Raw genomic sequence first — 20,014 nt, forward strand, 5'->3', positions numbered from 1 at the left:
TGAATAACTCTTTTGGTGTGGGTAACGTTAATACAATTAACCCCTTCCTATCCAACTTCCCCTTACAGTCATTAAGGTCTCTAGTGGTCATCAAGGGAGGGTACTGCTTGCGGGAGGAACGAGTCTATTTATTCATCTATCAGTCACTAGGTGTGGGAGGGTTACGGAGGTATTGGGGGAAGTGAGAGCAAGTTGGGGAGTACACCCAACCGGGGCGGTCAGTACTGCTGACCGCCCCGGAAAGGCGAGGAAGACCAGAGTACCAGACCAGGTTGGTAAATCCCGGGCCCCATCCACTCTCACTGCCGGCCTCCAGTTTGACGCTCCAGGCCCAAAGACGAGGGTGCAGTCAGACGGAGCTCTACTGTGTCCAGCTACCTTGTGACTGCCAGCAACCGTTCCCACAAAGCAGGGATAATCCACCCTGCTACACTAAGTTTATTTTATTTATTTAGCCTATTATTTAAAAAAAAAAAAAACAGTGCTAGGAGGGAACGAAGCCCAAAGGGCTTGTACAAAGTTCCACTCCCATCCCATTGTCTATAAACATATATGAACGAAATACATGAAAATAAACTCAAAACAGGATCAGAGACATAAGGCGGTCAAGCACTATAGCGAAAACATATGTTCTATAGATATCTATGGCTAGCGATCTCCTCTACAAAATGGCCGCAAAAAAACTACAATTCCGATGGTTCAACATTTCCATTTCCGGTTCCGGGTCAGAATAGACGATCGCAAATAGAAAACTTAACATGTTCTATATATATCTATGTCGCTAGCTATCTGCCAGCGTTGAAATTTCTCCGATCTACACTTCCTGTCACATACTATGGTGGTTCAAAGTTCAGCGTTCTGAATGAATCATATCAATAATTGTTATGATTCGCGATAAGCTACAAAAGGTAAAGTTTTTGACAAATATTGAAATGCAGTCAGTTTCTCCACACTATTGTTACCATGTAGGAAGAATTAGATCTGAAATTAGTTTCAAAATGGTTACACTGTGGGGGAAATAAAATAGTACAGTCGATTACAGTAAATATCAGTATCTGTTATTATGCACGTCTGGTGATACTATATCCAAATTGAACTCGGCCATTTGAAAGATACTATATGTATATATATATATACATGTGCGAATTGGCTATAATAAGGTAATGTATAAGCATATATTCTATATTCTATAATAATATTTCAAATTGCATTGGTCCGGATGGGAGAATTCAGTACTGTATATACAGAACCTTCAGTTTGATCATCTTCCCTTTATTAATTTCCTTAGATCTTTTGCACACATGATCTCAAGAGGGTACTGTCAAAGATGAAAAGAAAAATCATAATTCATATTTTCCTTTGTTTCATCACAATTTAAGCAAGCCTAGTAATAGACACAATATTTCTGACACTGAGAATACATTCATTGAGGTCCATAGATGTTCCTAGATACCAAGAATATGTAAATAGCCCTTGTAGAAGTGGAGCAATATTCCATTTACCTAGGTATACATTTTATGCAGATTTTCACCTGGGGTGGAACAGAGAGATCATAAAAAATATATACGAAGGGGAAGAAACTGTACATTGGAGCAGGTTGGGGGGGGGGTTGAGTCCTCAAGTACAAACAAGGAGTGCCATTTAGTGAGCATTGAGCAAACATGACACTGCAACCAAATAATAACACACAAACATATTTAGTAGGCACATTTTGTGAGTGTTACAGTAGGAAGTCGGAATTTCCGATCCCCTGGTTATGACTGAACGGAGCATCACGCCTGGTCCCGCATTGAACTGTTTTATCGGACTTCACGCGTCTGCGAGGGAGAGATTGTTCAAACAGTTTATCCCACAACAACAACAACAACAACAACAACAACAACAACAACAACAACACAACATGGATGCATGCTAGTTGACTGTTTTTATTTTAGTATTGTTATTATCATTTTCAAAACTTTTTTTGCATTTTAAAATAGTTTACGGTGGAATCATGAGTTTGTTTCGGAGAGTTTCCAGACTTTCGGGCTTCTTTGCGGTTCACCGTCGCCGGTGTGCGTTCACCACTCGCTCTGGTAATGTTCTGAACGGGACACGACTCATCTGCCCGGTAAGTGGTTTTATATAACAGGATAACTATGTATAATGTGTTTTATATAACATGATACCTATGTGTGTATGTATGTGAAGTGAATATATCTGTTTATAATAGTTATAACAATAGTTTATTTTGTCTTATCAGGTTGAATAGAAGTTCCTCTGGGCTGTAGGAGGATTTATTATAGTGTTTGTTTTTGTTCATGTTTTTCAAGTGCAAGTTTCCATTTTCCTCCCTTGTCTTCATTTCCGCAGTTCTGTGGTGAAAAGGTAGAATTACACTTATTAAATCAGGCCTAAACGAACATAGATAGAAATGTACAGTTTCTACGCCAAATGTATACACTCCTTTTCTGGACACTTTTGTATCACAAACAGTACTGTATTTGCAAATCTGATATGTTATAAATGTATAGATGTAGCAGTACTGTCTATCTGTATGTCATGTATGTCATATATGTTATGATGAATTGAAAATGGGGGACCCTGATGTAAACAAGACGAAAGTCTTTCTCTGATCTGCATCCCCTTAACAATTGTATGTATTGAGCTGTACTGTACTGTACCCATTCTGCAATCTGTTAATAAACTTTTCAATCAATCAATCAATCATAGATTAGATTCGATTAAAAATGTATTGTCAATTCTAAGTACAGTACAACGAAGTTAGTACAAATGTAACAGTAAAGTGTAATAGTAATATACAATGTACATGTGATTAAACGGGGTATAAAATATATAAATAAGTAATAGTGCTAATCAGATGTATGTACAGAGTTGTATTATTGTTATGTACAGTGATACAGGTATAACGACACTATGGTAGTAAATCATACTGGCCAGTAGCATAACTATTAAGAGTAGGTAAGCGATATGTACAGATATATATAGCCGATGAACCAGAATTGGAAGCACATTTATAGGCTATTAATGACGATGAGATATTCAAAACAACTTAATCTTGAGAACTCTGTAGGCCTAACTGTAGCCTACAGTGTGTAGAAGGGTGGATTATCCCTACTTGATGAGGGTGAATGTAGACTGTCACCAGGTAGTGGGAGCCCAGCAGATCTGGGTCCGGCTGGGTCCCCGACTGTAGTGCAGGGGTACTAGAATTGAGATTTAGCAGATGGGGCCTAGGATTTACTAACCTAGGTGCTATACACTGGTCCTTCTCACCCTCCAGGGCGAACGCAGTAATTCCCCAAACACCCACACTTCCCCTAGTACGTTCCACACCCCCTCACCCCCGGGGGCAGTAGTGATGGATAGAGCTGCCGCGATTACCGCATTACCGCGGTATCGCGGTTACATCACGCCCACCGCAAGAGTAGGCTGAATACTGCATCACCGCTGTTTTTTTATAATAATAATAAAGTACCCTCCTCTCGTTGGGCTTGCGGCTCTGCAGATATACCCTACTCCTCTATCGAGGTTCCAAGCGACCCTATTGGGTACCAGAAAAGTCACGTGAAACATTGCAGACCACTGATTGGTCAGAAGAGAGACGCGTCACACGTTTTTACGTCCTGAATGTCACCAATTGATCAGAGCTCATCACAACACGGCTAATAACGTTAGCTTTAGCTCCCCACCGGAGTGGACTACCATCGCTCCTCAGGAGTACTAAACGAGACATAATGATTTTACTGTCTGCAACGAATGTTATAATAAAAGCCCTTCGTTCTATACACTTGTCTGATTGAAAACTTTATTAACAGACCGCAGAATGGGACAACTCAGCACGCTCTGAGCAAAGAAAGGAACTGAGATATGAATTGAGTATTGCTTGCCCTTGCTATGGTCCGGTAAATACGCTGATGTTATTGAACGTGTAACTATATAACGTTAATGCCACAAAACAAATGCCTTTATTATAAAGTAACTTTATAATAATAATAATAAGAAAGGGTCGGGGGGGTAACCACCCCTGCCCGCGACACCGAGTGAACGGCGCACGACCAGAGGGGAAACTTCGAATCCGTGTTTCACTTTCAATAACTAATGCGTGCTTGCCGAATCCCAAACAATATTCATGCTGCAAAGTCATCCTCTAAAGATAGACATTTAGACTAGAGGCAGGCTATATGCTATAAAGAGTAGACTACTAAAAAAAAATGCATTCAAACTTTTTTTTAAAAAATGTTTGTGTGCGTGCGGTAATAACCGCGGCGGTAGGAAATATTTCGCAAATTTGTGCGGTAAGGAAAACATCAATACCGCGGCAGCTCTAGTGATGGATGATATAATTCTTCCCCAAAGCAGTACCTTTCCTTATTGACTGGTGGAGACCTGCACAGAGCACCTGCCCCAATTACACATAGGCCGTGGATAAGAAGGGGTTAAGCAGTAATGCACATTAATCGAAAGGAAGGGGTTAAACAATAATGCACATTAATTGACACGCACACAGTGGTCCCATTTCTACACCTCTCCTTTTACTTAAGCTCTTCACATATACACCTATGCACAATTCCCCGTATGGGTTATATAAGCTTTTCATACACTAAGTACCAAGGAGATTGGCGGAACGCTCCGGGAGCACACAGTGGGAAAACAAGTATAATTACAATCACAATTGTGTAGGGCTGACCCCTATTAATCGATTAGTCGACTAATCAGTCGAAAGGGGCCGTAGTCGACTGGCCAACCTCTTAGTCGAATATAATAAAAAAAAAAAAAAAAAAAAAAAAATATATATATATATATATATATATATATATATTTTTATCATTCTTTCCAAAAGAAAAGAGGCCTAGAAGCGTGGCTAACGCTAATGGCACGCATACCAGAGGCTAACTGCCTACGAAAACAGGCACAGAGGCACTGAAAGAGGATTTCACCCATCTAATGAACACACTAGACTAGACAAATATCAAGATGTATCCATCAGTGGACCAATTGCATGCTTTTGCAGAGGACAAGAAGCCTTCAGTCGACTCCTTCAGACATTAAGCACCCCCCACAGCCCAAATGGAATAATAAAAAAAAAAAAAAAGTTTAAAAATATTATACTTTTTTTTTTCGACCAATAGTCGACTAACGGCAAATTTTGGCCAATCCTAGTCGACCATCCAAATCCTTAGTCGGGGACAGCCCTACAATTGTGCCATATGCACCACCCGTTATTACAGTAAACGAAAGAGAGTGGGCCCACACTGAAAATCAAAATACCTTATAAATGCCGGCATTACCAAAATAATAAAGTTGGGGCGCCCTTAGTCACTGGTGCACGTGCAAGCTCAAAGTACCTTATCCTCTTCGCCCTTAGAGGGCATGCTATTGAAAAAGAGAATGTTCGCCGATAATGTTCCAGGGCGCTTGGAGCGCTAACAGTACCTGTTGTTAGTGTACCAACCGAGTGCTGGCCCGCTCCCGCAACGAATGTCTGTGACGCGAGTTGGCCGTCGAACGGTCCCGTGGTTGTCACCTGTGATAACAAGGGGGCTGGCTGGGCTGACGTTAGGCAGGCGAAACCAGCGTTTCCGTTAGCCGGTAATTACCGGTATTTGACCGGCAAAATCTGTTGAAGTTCGACATATTTAATCTCTCCGGTCATAATGTCCGGTGAAAATAATTCCCTCTAAACACAATTAGATTATTTGAATTGTATTAAAAATAGGCTCAAATTAAATAGCCTATGCGATGAACGAAACAAACAATCATTACATTTGTTTCATCGTTGCTTCACCAAGCAGCCGGTCTAATAATGACATCCTGTTGTCAGCGCGAGCTGGCTGCTGATATATTTGCGAGAAGCATCCATCTGCCGGCCGGCAGGGTGCAGTACTCCAATTCAGCCATTGGCAATTCAGCTGTTGGGTGGGGGCGCTGCTGAGCGGTTTCCAGACCGGACATAAAAACACTGCTGCTCCATGCTTCACGTAAATATATCAGCAGCCAGCTCGCGCTGACAACAGGATGTCATTATTAGACCGGCTGCTTGGTGAAGCAACGATGAAACAAATGATTGTTTCGTTCATCGCATAGGCTATTTAATTTTAGCCTATTTTAATACAATTCAAATAATCAAATTGTGTTTAGAGAATTATTTTCACAGGACATTATGACCAGCACCAAGTCGTTGGGAGGTGGAGATATACATCACGCAAACCCACGATAATGTTGCCGTCTCTCTCTGCCAAATCTCTCAGTTCTTCGCTTGATATAATTAATACAAATGTCCAATATAACGGAATTCGTTAGCGCATAAAAATGTGATTATAACAGACTGCTGTTTATTAAGGTCGGGCAGACTGCCCACCGACACCTCAAGTCGGCAGCAGCACGAAGTCTCGAGGGACTTATTTTATTTGGAATATATTAATGACTGTATATACGCAAAAGTTGCCTAGTTTTAAGTTAAAATATTATAAATGCCTTGATGATGTCATTCTTTATATAGGCCTATCAATTGTTTTTAAGCTCAATAAACTCTGACCGGAATTTATCCCATTTGTCCGGTAGATTGAAATCTACCGGACACTCAGACCTGCAAAAAAAAATTCTAACGGAAACCCTGGGCGAAACGCTGGACTGGCGGTCGGCTAGGAGAATGCTGGGGGCGGGTGAAGTCCGGAGACGTCTGGCGGCGGTGTCTGCTCCGAGGGCTGGAAGACGGCGGAGCGACGTGTGAGCTAACTAGGCTAGCAGGCCTATACTTGAAGCTAAGCTCTGGTCAGTGTGACCAAACTATTCTCCCGACTATACGTTCTAAACGCTGCTCACGGCGGGTCAACGGTGCAGTCCGGCTGTCGAACGTCTTCTTCTGGGGTCAACGTGCCCTAATCACTATACTGGGATGATAAACTATTGGCCAGCGACGTTACTTGTTCGGACTGGACGCAGGAGCCGTATCCCGCGTGTCCTTTGTATGGTAAGCTCTTCGCCGACACACCTGCTTGCTTCTGTGGAATTCGACGAAAGAGAAAGTCTCCTGTGTCAGACTCCTCCTTCATACCAGCCTCTTCCTCACCTGTCTTTACCAGCCCAACGTCGCACCAGCTCCCCCTGGCGGCAGTCCAGCGCCATGTCCCACTACTGAATGTCCATATTAGAGTATGAAGAATCAAAACGGGTCATCAAGTTACACAGCGTTATCATAAAACAGTTAGAGCACAATGAATACAGTTAGACACATTGAATTATGGTTGGACATATTCACGTGTCTACAAGTGCATGGAACAGTGACAACAGGACCTCACATATACAGTAAATCAGATGTTGTGATATCAGTTGATCATCAGTTGGGGAAAACAACTCGAGGAATAAAAGGGGATTGAGGAAGACTGAAGGAGCATGACTGAAAAATGGATCAAACCTAACTTTTTGGCCAGTGTAAAGTAAAGTAATCGCTTGACATTATGCACTAACAAAACAAATGTTTCAAACAATGTAAGCATTCTGCCAACAGTTTTTATACAGGCCAAACACGATGGCGGTCAGCAGGAACAGTGTCTGTGTTTCCCCCAAAAGTGGGCAGGGCTCTACACTGCGACCATATTGCTCGCATATGCCCCTAAAAATATGTGTTTGCGAACCTGAAAAATCAATTACTCGCACGGCGTGCGAGTGCAGATTACAGCCTCAGTCGTTCTTTTTATTTCTCCGCTGAGAATCGTTAAAAAACTACAAGTCCCACATTGCACTCAAGCCAACGGTGAAATCACAGTAGAGTGACGTGACTGGTTTCATGGGAAATAAAGCAAATGACCAATCGGAAGCTCTCATTTTGCTTGTTTACTTCCTGAAAGTCTGCCATTGCGATAGGCGAGCGTTTTCCGAGCAGCAGAACTCTGCGGAGTCCAGTCCGAGTACAGTCCGCTCGACTATGGGAGCACCTTTATTATAGTCTTACCAATAGCAATAGATTTTTAGAACACCTAGATTTAGCGATAGCAATAGTAATATAACGTTAATGCAACAAAACGAATGCCTTGCTTTGTTAATCATAACGTTGATGCAGTAGCGTATGTCGTTGTGTTGACTGTAACGGACATGATAACAACATAACACTGTGTACACATTCAAATTGCGATAATCGATTCTAACATTTTCAAATCGATGCAGTTGAATTTTCCCCTTAGGATCGATGCATTGTTACACCCCTACACCAAAGTAACTGGCCCACTGTGTATGTGTGTACAGCTAACTTGGCTAGCGTTATCAACAGCAGAGGTGGGCAATAGGGTCCAGCTGCAGCGCCGGACGGCCGGAGTGCAAGCGGTGTGACGTAATTGGCAGAATCGACTGTCAATCAATGGTCTACCTGACACGCAAACTCATAAACAATGTTTCTGTACTGGAGGTGTACAGTATTTCAATAGGCAACCCTGAAAGGATTATTTCTCTAGAAGAGCAACACAGCCAAAACATAGGCATTGTATGCATAAAAGGGGCAAAAGCTAAAGTTAACACTATGATCGCCGTGGACGAGTTTACACGTCATTCCTAGCCATGCTCATTCTGCCGAAGACGCCGTAACTCGTCTTTGATGTCAATATTTCAAAAATCTGTCATCGAAATCATATTTCCTTTCCGGAGCCCTGAGACACACTGCAAAGCTCCACTCAACTCTCTAGCGGTTCAAGAGCGGCATCTGGTGGCCGATCGGCAGATCGCCAACCGGAAATTAACCTTTGAACCGGTAGTGCTCATCCATATGTGGTCCGGGCACTCGCTATCGTTAGAGAGACTCCGTATTGACACAGTGAACATCGATCGGTGCAAATAACTCGAAAAAACAACATGATTTGGACGTATATACTATTATACAACCTGGAAATGGATCTGGCATTTCTCCATCCCATAATAGAAAAAATTCTGTTCCACGCTCATCTGCCAGCGGCGCGAGGAAGCCACGGTAAGATTCAGCGTTATATTCTAACGTGTTCCATATAAACTGCTATGATGAACATATGACCCACTCTGGATGAATCATCTAACGCTGCCCACGGAATTATAAACGATCCCCCGCCCATCCGGTCATCATCAGATGATGCGTAGAAACTTCTAGAACCACGTCCAGTTGAAATTTTTTATCTCACACAGATGTTTAACGTTGCTACACCCTGAACAATACATATAGGACATTGAATGGGCCATAATAATGGCAATTTAGCAATAGAATTAAAAAAGTTATAGCCCTGCAAAGAAGGGGAACTTCTCCATAGACAAATAGAGCTGGCGAGGGATGGTAAATTATGAATTTAACCCATGGCGATTAAAGTGTTAAGTGACTGTTACTTTTGTAGCAGTAGTTTGATTTGATAGTTTATTTGATAGGGACAGCACATGTTAATGAACATCAAGTACAAAATACAAAATGTAAACATGCAGGGTTGTAGCAAGAGCTAATTTACACCAGGAGACAGCAAAACTCTTTCAATAAATAAATAGCCTGCTTAGGGTAAAAGCATGGTGACAATCAATGATAAAAACAACAATAAAAACAAGAAACAAGTTACATAAACTAAATCAGATACAAAATTATCACAGTTCTGGTTTGCCTTAAGATGCAGTTTAAGATGGGTCTTGAACATGGAGTGGGCACTCTCTAATCACAACTGGTAGGCTATTCCAGTAGTTACCACCTTTAACAGAGAACACAGTTTTAGCAAAGGTAGTATACCGAAAAGGCACCTTACAGTCCCCTCTACTGATGGCCCTGGTGGTAATGCCAGTGTCTCCTTTTTGTTCAATGTCACTGCCTTTCTTATTAGGCCTAGTTGTTGGCTACAACTTTGCCACAGTAGGCATTAATCACTTAATAGTTCAAATATCTGTGTCCCATTCCCGTTTGCACGCGCAGATACACACACACGCACACAGTGGGCCAGTGACTTTGGTGGTATGTGCTATTGCACAGATGTGTGTCCCGTTCCCGTTTGCACATGCACGCACAGTACAAATATACATTTATTTTTGAAAAAAAAATTAACTCTGTTACTTGAAATATTTTCACTGTGCTCCTAAATATTTTTGGGTGCTCCTAAATTTCTCTGTGTGCTCCTAAATTTTTTCATTTAGGAGCACATGTGCTCCTTGGGAAAAAGGTTAGCGTAGAGCCCTGGTGGGCACGGCAACGAGAAAAGCCAAGTACTGACGCAGGATAAAAAATTATACTAGATATTATATTGATTGATGATGATGGATGAGTAAGGTACCTATTGATTGCAGTTGTGAATGTTTCACTGTCGTGACGTCATTCATAACAAGTGATGTAAGTGTAACAGGAACTAACTACTAGATAGAACCTTTACTAGATAATAGGCTTGGGCGGTATAATTTTTTTCATACTGTCATACCTTGCTGACATAATACCCCGGTATACGGTATATGACGGTATGACTTTCATTTTCATCAGCGGTGGGGGGGGGGGGGGGGCCGGAACTAACAATATACTCGTTATCACCATACATACCGCTTATATTGAAACACATTGACTTGTGTCCATAGCGGACGTTTTTTTCAAGGCGGACCGATTTGAAAAAAAGAAAAAAAAAGCTCAGAGCGTTTTCCTGGGTCTCGCGACTGCCGCGGCTCCGCCCCTTCCTCGATGTTGATTACCTTGATGAGCGCGCTCCTTTCCAAAAGTTTAACTAGTTTCAACTTTATGCGCTGGGAGCGCTCCGCCCAAAAACGCTGCCGCCGAGAGCTCATAAACGCGAGGCGCGGCGCTGGGAAGAGGAGCGCGCCTGTCGCGCCTGTAGCATAGAAATGAATGACAGGAAGGAGCTGACAACTCATAAAACGTCCGCTATGGACACAAGCCCTAAGAGTGCACTTTCTTCAACCTCGAACCTAAATTGCTTAGCAACCCGTGTTACCAAGTAAACAAATCACAGAACGATAGCCAGTTAGCCAGCCAGGTACCGACGTTAGCTCTCAGAACGATTAGCCACGTTAGTTAACCAGCAACCAGCCAGGTACCGACGTTAGCTCTCAGAACGATTAGCCACGTTAGTTAGCCAGAAACCAGCCAGGTACCGACGTTAGCTCTCAGAACGATTAGCCACGTTAGTTAGCCAGCAACCAGCCAGGTACCGACGTTAGCTCTCAGAACGATTAGCCACGTTAGTTAGCCAGCAACCAGCCAGGTACCGACGTTAGCTCCCGGAACGATTAGCCACGTTAGTTAGCCAGCAACCAGCCAGGTACCGACGTTAGCTCCCGGAACGATTAGCCACGTTAGTTAGCCAGCAACCAGCCAGGCAGAGATGTTAGCTCTCAGAACGATTAGCCACATTAGTTAGTCAGCAACCAGCCAGGTACCGACGTTAGCTCCCGGAATGATTAGCCACGTTAGTTAGCCAGCAACCAGCCAGGCAGAGATGTTAGCTCTCAGAACGATTAGCCACGTTAGTTAGCCAGCAACCAGCCAGGCAGAGTTGTTAGCTCTCAGAACGATTAGCCACGTTAGTTAGCCAGCAACCAGCCAGGTACCGACGTTGGCTCCCGGAACGATTAGCCACGTAACCCTCTGCTGGCGCGTGCTGTGCACTACAATCAACTCCGTGTCTGTAATAGCAGTCTGTGACGTCACAGTATTGAGAATCATACCGGCGGGATCTCGAAATACCCTGGTATACCGTAATACCGTCATACCGCCCAAGCCTACTAGATAAGATAAGATATTCCTTTATTGATCCCCTTGGGGACATTTGGGTGTCATAGCAACATGGGGGAGGGGAGGTACAGGTATGGGCAGGGTAATAAAAAAAATGTAGGCAATACAATTAAATCTGAATAGAAAAATATGAGGATAAAGAAACTATGTAAACAAAGGTGCAGATGAGGGTCTGTGTGCCCTATTATAATATGCTGCAACATGAAGGAACACAATCGGAGGCTCTAGCCTGATGCCAGCCTTCCTGGTAGAGTCATAACTAGGGTTGGGCACCGAAAACCGGTTCTAATTAGGAACCGGTTCCTAACTTCCGGTTCTGGAACATAACATAGTAACATATCTGCATTTCGATTCTTAAATTTTTTATTTATTTTTTTTACTTGCAGCGCTTTATGCCTCAGAGGACAGAGGTTTGTTTACAAACCGATGTACTTTCAAGAGCTATATATATAATTTATAGTATTGCTATCTGTCCATTCTCATTGTCACTTGAGTGCATAAACCGTGCCTTCATAATGGCTTAAAGAAAATAAAAATCCATCGGTTGGTTGTCATTTTATAGCGTCGTGAATATAAGGTTTATCGTGCTTTTCGTCTCGTCTTTTTTCCAGGAAGCTAGATAATAGGCTAAACGTTGGCGCCGTTATATCAAACGCCATTTCTGCTGTATATATACAAATGAAATAAAACAAACTGCGTAGCATCCGGACTATTACAGAGCATCTATGGATGAAATGGGGGCGGCGGGGAACGCCGATTAGTATTATTTATTAGCAATATAGTGTGCGTTCAATCAGCCATGTTCACTGATCGATCACGTTAGGTTTTAAAACAATGTCCAATCCAGCTGTAATTTGGGCGAATAGTATCCTACCGTCAGGCCATGTGATCGCCGGCAGCATTTCTTCATTAGTCATCGGATTCTGGTAGATCGATATGTCCATTGGCTAATCATAAATCCCATTATTCCAGGCTGAAATATGCGTTTGGTAACGTGATCAAAGATGGAGGGTCTTCGTTTGGAATCGAGGCTCATATGATCCGCCCACAGACTGTAAAATAATTTTTTTTAAATCCCCTCAATGATACTGCAGTGGAGCGATGGCGCCCCTAAGCGGATCTGACCGGTATTGCATGTTTCAAAAATCAAATATGTGGGTAGGTCATGGATCTCGATCGCGGACGTTAATAGCGTAAATATGGAATAAAACAATAACAACTTGCCACGGCTATATACGTGGCTCTGGTCCACAACGCATGGCACCGAAACACGTATATACTCGTGGCTGGTTCTTAAAGTGTTAATACCCTAGTTACAGTACAGCAACCAAATTAAACTGTATCAAGTCAACTGAAAATGTGAATAGTATGGGGGGAAAAAAAAAATATCTCCTGCGAAATAAGCTGTGACCTGCACATCAAAGAATCGGAATCGAGAATCGTTCAGAACAGGAATCGATATGGAGAATCGGAATCGGAACCGGAATCGTTCAAATCCAAACGATGCCCAACCCTAGTCATAACCACAACCTTTTTAGAGGCTGTTTAAGCCTCATGATAAGAGGTCAAATGTTTTCACGGTATTTGGAAGATACATTTGTATCTGAAATATGAAGATAAGTATAATGTCTTAAAATGTTTAGCTGACTTCACTGCCAAATGCTTACCTTCTGGGCGAGATGGGAGACAGTCAACATTGTGTGTGTGTGTACCCTACAGTCAGGGGGCGAAACTGGAGCCCGCCACCCGCCATTGGCGCTCAGTTTTTACGTTTGGTGCCTCCCACTGAGAGGTCTGCCCGCCGTGTGGCGGTCTATCAAATAGTCATGTGAAAACCGAAAATTATGATCCAATTCTTTAGCGGAGTTCTCACTCGCTGTCTCAGCACAGACACGCAGCTCATTGCTGCTCCTACCCCTCCCGCACCTGTTTCTGTATGCTGCTGCAGTAAACAGAGGCTATTGCCTCCACCAGTCACCGTGACGTTAGTCTAGTCAGTGTGGGACCTTCGTGAGAAAACGTTAGCTACCGTTACAAAATGACCCAGTCAACTATTCACTTTTAATACATGAGGCATTGTGTAACGTTATCCAGCCGGCTAGCTACTGATAGCTCCCGACATCAACAAATGCTCCAGCAATAGTCCTTTAATACATGAGGCATTGTGTAACGTTATCCAGCCGGCTAGCTACTGATAGCTCCTGACATCAACAAATGCTCCAGCAATAGTCCAGTGCATAATACCTCCGTTGGCTAGGTAGCTCACTAGTCACTACGAAATGTCGCAGTAAACTAAATAGTTCACTGAGGCGTTGTCCCAACGCCATCCAGCAGTAGCTACAGAAAGCTCCTGACATCAATGTCCTACAACAACATGCGTATTCGAGTCCCTGGCTTACATCGCATGAATAGGGTCCAGCTGTAGCTCAGGAGAATCCTTTTGCATGCTGAATGTAGCGTTTAGGGTCCAGCTGCAGCACCGGAGAATCCTTGCTGGAGCTGGAGGCCACTCGAGTATACACACAGACAGTGGAGCTGTTTGCAGACAGCGAGGTGGCGATGTCTCGCAGATAACACAATCACAAGTATGATTATATAATATATATATTTTATTAAAAAAAATTTTTTATATAAAATAATAATAATTTCTTTTTTATCAAAAAAAAGTTGGCAGGTAAGAAATATGCTTGGCGGGTAGATCTTCCCATCTACCCGCCACTGGCCGGTGAGTCAAAAAGTTAATTTCGCTCCCTGCCTACAGTACACAAATGTACTGCCATTTAAAGAGAGAGTTCCAAGGAGCTGTTATAGCATGCAGCTGTGAGCATGTTTGCCCCCCCCTCTCTGTCTCTCTTTGTTCAGGCATTCACCCAGTTCTACACCCATTTAATAACAGACTTGAAAGAAGCACACACACACTTGCAACATACATGCATTGCATGCCCAAGTGTAGACATACAATGTATTACAGACAGCTTGTGAATGTTTTAAATATAGTTAATCAATGCAATGTGCTTTCTCTCTCTCTCTATCTATCTCTCTGTCTATCTTTCTCTCTCTGTCTCTTTCTCTCACTGTCTCTTTCTCTCTCTGTGTCTCTGTTTCTTTCTCTCTCTCTCTGTCTATCTCTCTGTCTCTCTCTCTCCCTCTCTCTCTGTCTCTCTCCCCCTCTCTACCAAATGTCTACCAGCATGTGACTTGTCCCACCAGAGGCGAGGGTATATTAGATCACTATACTTGCAATTCGAGGACGGGTACAAGTCACAGGCGTTTAGTCCATTCGGCAAATGTGACCACAATGCCATTTTTCTCATGCCAAAGTATCAACAAAGTCTTAAGAGAGCCCCCACGGAAACGTGAGGCAGGGAAGGAAACTCACTTTTTGACTTACCAGCCAACTGGCGAGTATCTGATTTTTTTTACCAGCCAAACAGATTTTTTACCAGCCAAAAAAAAGGCTAATTGTGATAATTACTTCTTTGTATGTCTTCGTCTAAATTGATTTTAAATCATAGTAATAATCACACCGTGTCTCTACTCTTTAAAATATTTATTAGCATAAAAGATTAATAACAGTGTCTCTACTCTTCACAATATTAGCATAAAACATATTAACATGAAAGAGGGATCTATTCTGGACTGGGTTGGGCTGAACTGGGCAGTGAAAGATGCTGGGTTGGACTGGGTTGGGCAGTGAAAGAAAAAAACTGAAGTATGTTGTGAAGTGTATAGATAGATGTGAAATGTATAGATGTAGCAGTACTGTCTATCTGTATGTCGTGTATGTCATATGTTATGATGAATTGAAAATGGGGGACCCTGATGTCTTTCTCTGGTCTGCATCCCCTTAACAATTGTGTGTATTGAGCCGTACTGTATTGTACCCATTCTGCAATCTGTTAATAAAGTTTTCAATCAATCAATCAAGTTAACTTTGAACTTCAACCTCGGTTGTCAAGCCGCGTCAATGTTGTGTATGCATCCGAGTAGGGCTGCAACTAATGACTATTTTGGTAGTCGACTAATCTGCCGATTATTTTTTCGATTAGTCGACTAATCGAAAACCAATGTAAACAACAACAACAACAAAAAAAAAGGGGATATTATTATTATTTTTATTTTTATTTTTTTAACTACCTATCTTTGTGAAAGTGGCTTCTCAGCTCTGGTCCAGCTGAAGACAGAGCAGAGGAACAGATTGGACATTGAGCATGACCTCAGAGTTGCTTGTCTACCATCACCCCAGACTTTGAGACTCTTGTCAGGACCAAACAACAACAACATCATAACATGATGATCCCATAGCAAATTAAAATAATGACTCATGAAACATTTGAATTTGGATCTTGCAACTTTAAATGAAATGTATTTGAAATGTTGAAGTCAAGAACAATACAGTCAGTCAGTGCATTGAGTCAAGTGCAATCACTCATAACAACTTAAGATAAATAAATTAAATAATACAAAATTGGAAGTGTAGTGCACTGTACTTTAAGTTTAAATAACTAAAATAATAATAAGAAAAAAGAAATAACTAGCAGCAGCATCTGCCCCCAGCACCACGGCTGATGGGGCTGTAACTTGGTCCAGGACCAGGAGGGGAGGGTGACGTACACTACTGAGTACTGACGTCGTGGAACAGCTGTAGGGGGAGACGCGGATGAGTCAGATCAGACAGACTTCTAGGTCTTTTGTTTGCTGGGTGTGAGAGGAGTCCGTGTGTGTGTGTAATTGTGTATGTGTGTGTGTCTTACTCTGATCGCTGTGTGAGAGTGAGAGGAGTGTGTGTACTGTACTGTGTAATTTGTGTATGTGTGTGTCTTACTCTGATCGCTGTGTGTGAGTGAGAGGAGTATGTGTGTGTGTCTTACTCTGATCGCTGTGTGTGAGTGAGAGGAGTATGTGTGTGTGTCTTACTCTGATCGCTGTGTGTGAGTGAGAGGAGTATGTGTGTGTGTCTTACTCTGATCGCTGTGTGTGAGTGAGAGGAGTGCGTGTGTAACTGTGTAATGTATTGTGTGTCTGTCTGTCTGATGATCATCATCTCCTGCAGGGGAACACAGTACACCAATTTCTTTAAATTGCAGTGAGTGCGAGCATATCGACATGCTCTGTACTTTAAATAACTACTAAAATAATAATATTAAAAAAAGAAATAACTAGCAGCAGCATCTGCTCCCAGCACCATGGCTGATGGGGCTGTAACTTGGTCCAGGACCAGGAGAGAAGGGTGACGTACTGACGTCGTGGAACAGCTGTAGGGGGAGAGGGGGATGACATGAGTCAGATCAGACAGACTTCTAGGTCTTTTGTTTGCTGTGTGTGAGAGGAGTCTGTGTGTGTGTATGTGTGTGACAGACAGTGGTGGTATTGGTGGTGTATGTTAGTAGTGGTGGTGGTATTGGTGGAGTTAGTAGTGGTGGTATTGGTGGTGTTAGTAGTGGTGGTGGTGGTGTTAGTAGTGGTGGTGGTGTTAGTAGTGGTGGTGGTGTTAGTAGTGGTGGTGTTAGTAGTGGTGGTGTTAGTAGTGGTGGTGGTGTTAGTAGTGGTGGTGGTGTTAGTAGTGGTGGTGTTAGTAGTGGTGGTATTGGTGGTGTTAGTAGTGGTGGTGTTAGTAGTGGTGGTGGTGTTAGTAGTGGTGGTGGTGGTGGTGTTAGTAGTGGTGGTATTGGTGGTGTTAGTAGTGGTGGTGTTAGTAGTGGTGGTGGTGTTAGTAGTGGTGGTATTGGTGGTGTTAGTAGTGGTGGTGGTGGTGTTAGTAGTGGTGGTGGTGTGGTGTTAGTAGTGGTGGTGGTGTTAGTAGTGGTGGTATTGGTGGTGGTGTTAGTACGTGTCTTACTCTGATCGCTGTGTGTGAGTGAGAGGAGTGTGTATGTGTCCAATGTGTGTGTGTCTTACTCTGATCACTGTGAGTGAGAGGAGTGCGTGTGTGTGTGTAATTATAATGTATTGTGTGTGTCTGTCTGATCATCATCATCTCCTGCAGGGGAACACAGTACACCATTTACAATTTCTTTAAATTGCAGTGCAGGAACGTGAGCATATCGACATGCTCTGGAGTGAGGCTGGCCCGCTTCTTTGAGGCGATGTTCCCAGCTGCTGAGAAGAGACGCTCAGAGGGAGTGGAAGTAACTGGAATGCACAAGTATGACTTGGCTTGTGATGCAAGGGTTGGGTACTTTGCCTCATTCAACTTCCACCAAGACAGGGGATTTTCTGTCTTTGAGATGGGCTGCTCTCCGAAGTACATCAGCACTTCGTTAATGATCGCTTGTGTGCGTGCATCCTGATCATTGCTCTCAGTGTCACTGTCTGTTGACTCACTTCCAAGCAGTGAATCGAGAGCTGAAACAGACCTAGTTGTCTCAGCTGAGGCTGTGGCATAATTGTCATTAATGTCAAGTTGAACAACAGCTTCTTCATTCCTAGTGGACTGTAGGACCAGAGCTTGTAATTTATTCTGAACAGTGAACCTCTCCTCTGGTGTCAGGAATTTTAGTTTTCGGAATCGTGGGTCTAGTGCAGATGCAATGATCGTTTTGCTTGGGTCATCATCTTTGATGGCAAGCTCTGTTGACCAGCGTGTAGTGGTCGCCACTGAAGCAGCCGCCTGGAAGGCCTGCACAGGAGCTGTATCATAGGCAGTGTGGGTGGACTTCAGAAGCCCTCTGACTAGAGGAGGCAGGGCGGAGACGGTCACATAGTTTTCACCACTCAGGTAGACAGTGGCACATTCAAAAGCTTGGAGAGCTTTGGCCAGTTCATCTAGCAGGGTCCACTGCTCAGGCTTGAGGTCCAGGTATTGTTTCCCTCTCTGTGTTACTGCCGGGTCAGACAGAGTCGCAGTCAGTGGCCATCTCTGTTCCAGCAGGCGAGTCACCATGTAATAGGTGCTGTTCCACCTGGTAGAGACATCTTGGATAAGTTTGTGTTCCGGGGTGCCCATCTGTTTCTGCTTTATTTTCAGCTTGCTTGAAGCCAGTTCACTCCTTTTAAAGTGCTCGACGAGACACCTCGCTGCTCCTAGTGCTTTACTAATCAGAGGCTGTTTCAGTGCATGATTGATCACCAACTGTAATGTGTGGCCTGCGCAGCAGATGGACACCCATCCATGTTTTTTCTCCAAGATGCCAGCAGCCAGCAGGACATTGGCGCCATTGTCATGAACAACCGCCACAAGCTTGCTTGGAGGGATCTCAAACCTTTCCACAGCCTGCTCAATCCATGTAGCAATGTTGGTCCCAGTGTGCCGTTCTTCGAGTGGCATGGTTGTGAGGCAGAAGCTATTGAGCTTCCAGTCATCACTTATAAAGTGACAGGTGATGCCAAGATATGCCTCTGTCGCAACACTGGTCCAGGCATCAGTTGTCAGGGCAATCTTGTTCTTGTTTGCTTTAAGAGCAATTTTAACCTTAGCAAAAGTATCTTCATACTTTCTCTCCATGAGCTTTGTAAAATGAGTTCTGGAAGGTAAGGTGTAACCTGAATGGAATGTGGTGACCATCTGCTTAAAGCCCTCATCTTCAACCATCGATAATGGTCTCATGTCTTTAACAAGCATGGTGAGGATGCTCTCTGTGAAGACTCCAGCCATTTGAGGGGTGCATGAGCCTCTCTTCAGGACAAACTCATCCACACGTGTTTGCTTTGCCCTACAATAGAAAGAGAACAAAAAAAACAGAAAGCTGTATTAATTATCATCAGAATTTGTAGGCTATAGTATCAGACTATCAGTTTATTTTTATTAATTATAGTCAGCCAGCCTTATATATACCTAGGCTAGAATTAATAATATTGAGATGCAATATCTATGTTTTCCCACTAGAGGGAGTTATCGCTTAAGGGATATTATTTTGTGGACTACAGACAGAGTGACTACAGATATATACGTGAGGTATTTCCGTATCCGGTTGGTCGGCATAACAAACTAAACTAAAAGTGAAGCAGCGCCAGCAACGCTGTAACCTCACCTGTACTAACTACTAAGCATGGCGCTGTTTAACGTTACTTACAACATACAGCAGCAGCGCAGCCTCTATAAGCCTCAGCAATAGAGTTCGCATAGCAAGCATTATATCCATATCCATGAGACGTTCTGTTTTCCAACGTAAAAAATACAATACTATGGCTAACTACTCTAGAACTTACCCATGTTCCGACGACGTCACCGTGGCTCCGGGGTGCTTTCGTTTTAGATGTTCGTGCACAGGGAGCGAAATTAAAGCCCGCCAAGCGCCATTGGCGGGCAGATTTTACGTTTGGCGGGTGGGACTGAGAGGTCTGTCCGCC

General features: G+C 43.2%; 1 protein-coding gene across 1 annotated transcript in view; it reads left to right on the forward strand.

Annotated features, from left to right (window-relative positions):
* The first annotated feature begins 1,774 nt into the window (after positions 1-1,774).
* The window catches only part of LOC311234197 (calcium uniporter regulatory subunit MCUb, mitochondrial-like), a 55,799-nt gene continuing 37,559 nt past the window's right edge, over positions 1,775-20,014 (forward strand). Inside the window, exon 1 of the mRNA XM_084321320.1 lies at positions 1,775-2,110. Within this exon, the coding sequence (XP_084177446.1) occupies positions 1,994-2,110 (117 nt within the window). The 5' untranslated portion in view covers positions 1,775-1,993. The remainder of the gene's footprint in view (positions 2,111-20,014) is intronic.

Source organism: Notolepis coatsorum (assembly GCF_963971535.1).
Source record: "Notolepis coatsorum genome assembly, chromosome: 1".
In the NCBI taxonomy this organism is placed as follows: Eukaryota; Metazoa; Chordata; class Actinopteri; order Aulopiformes; family Paralepididae; genus Notolepis; species Notolepis coatsorum.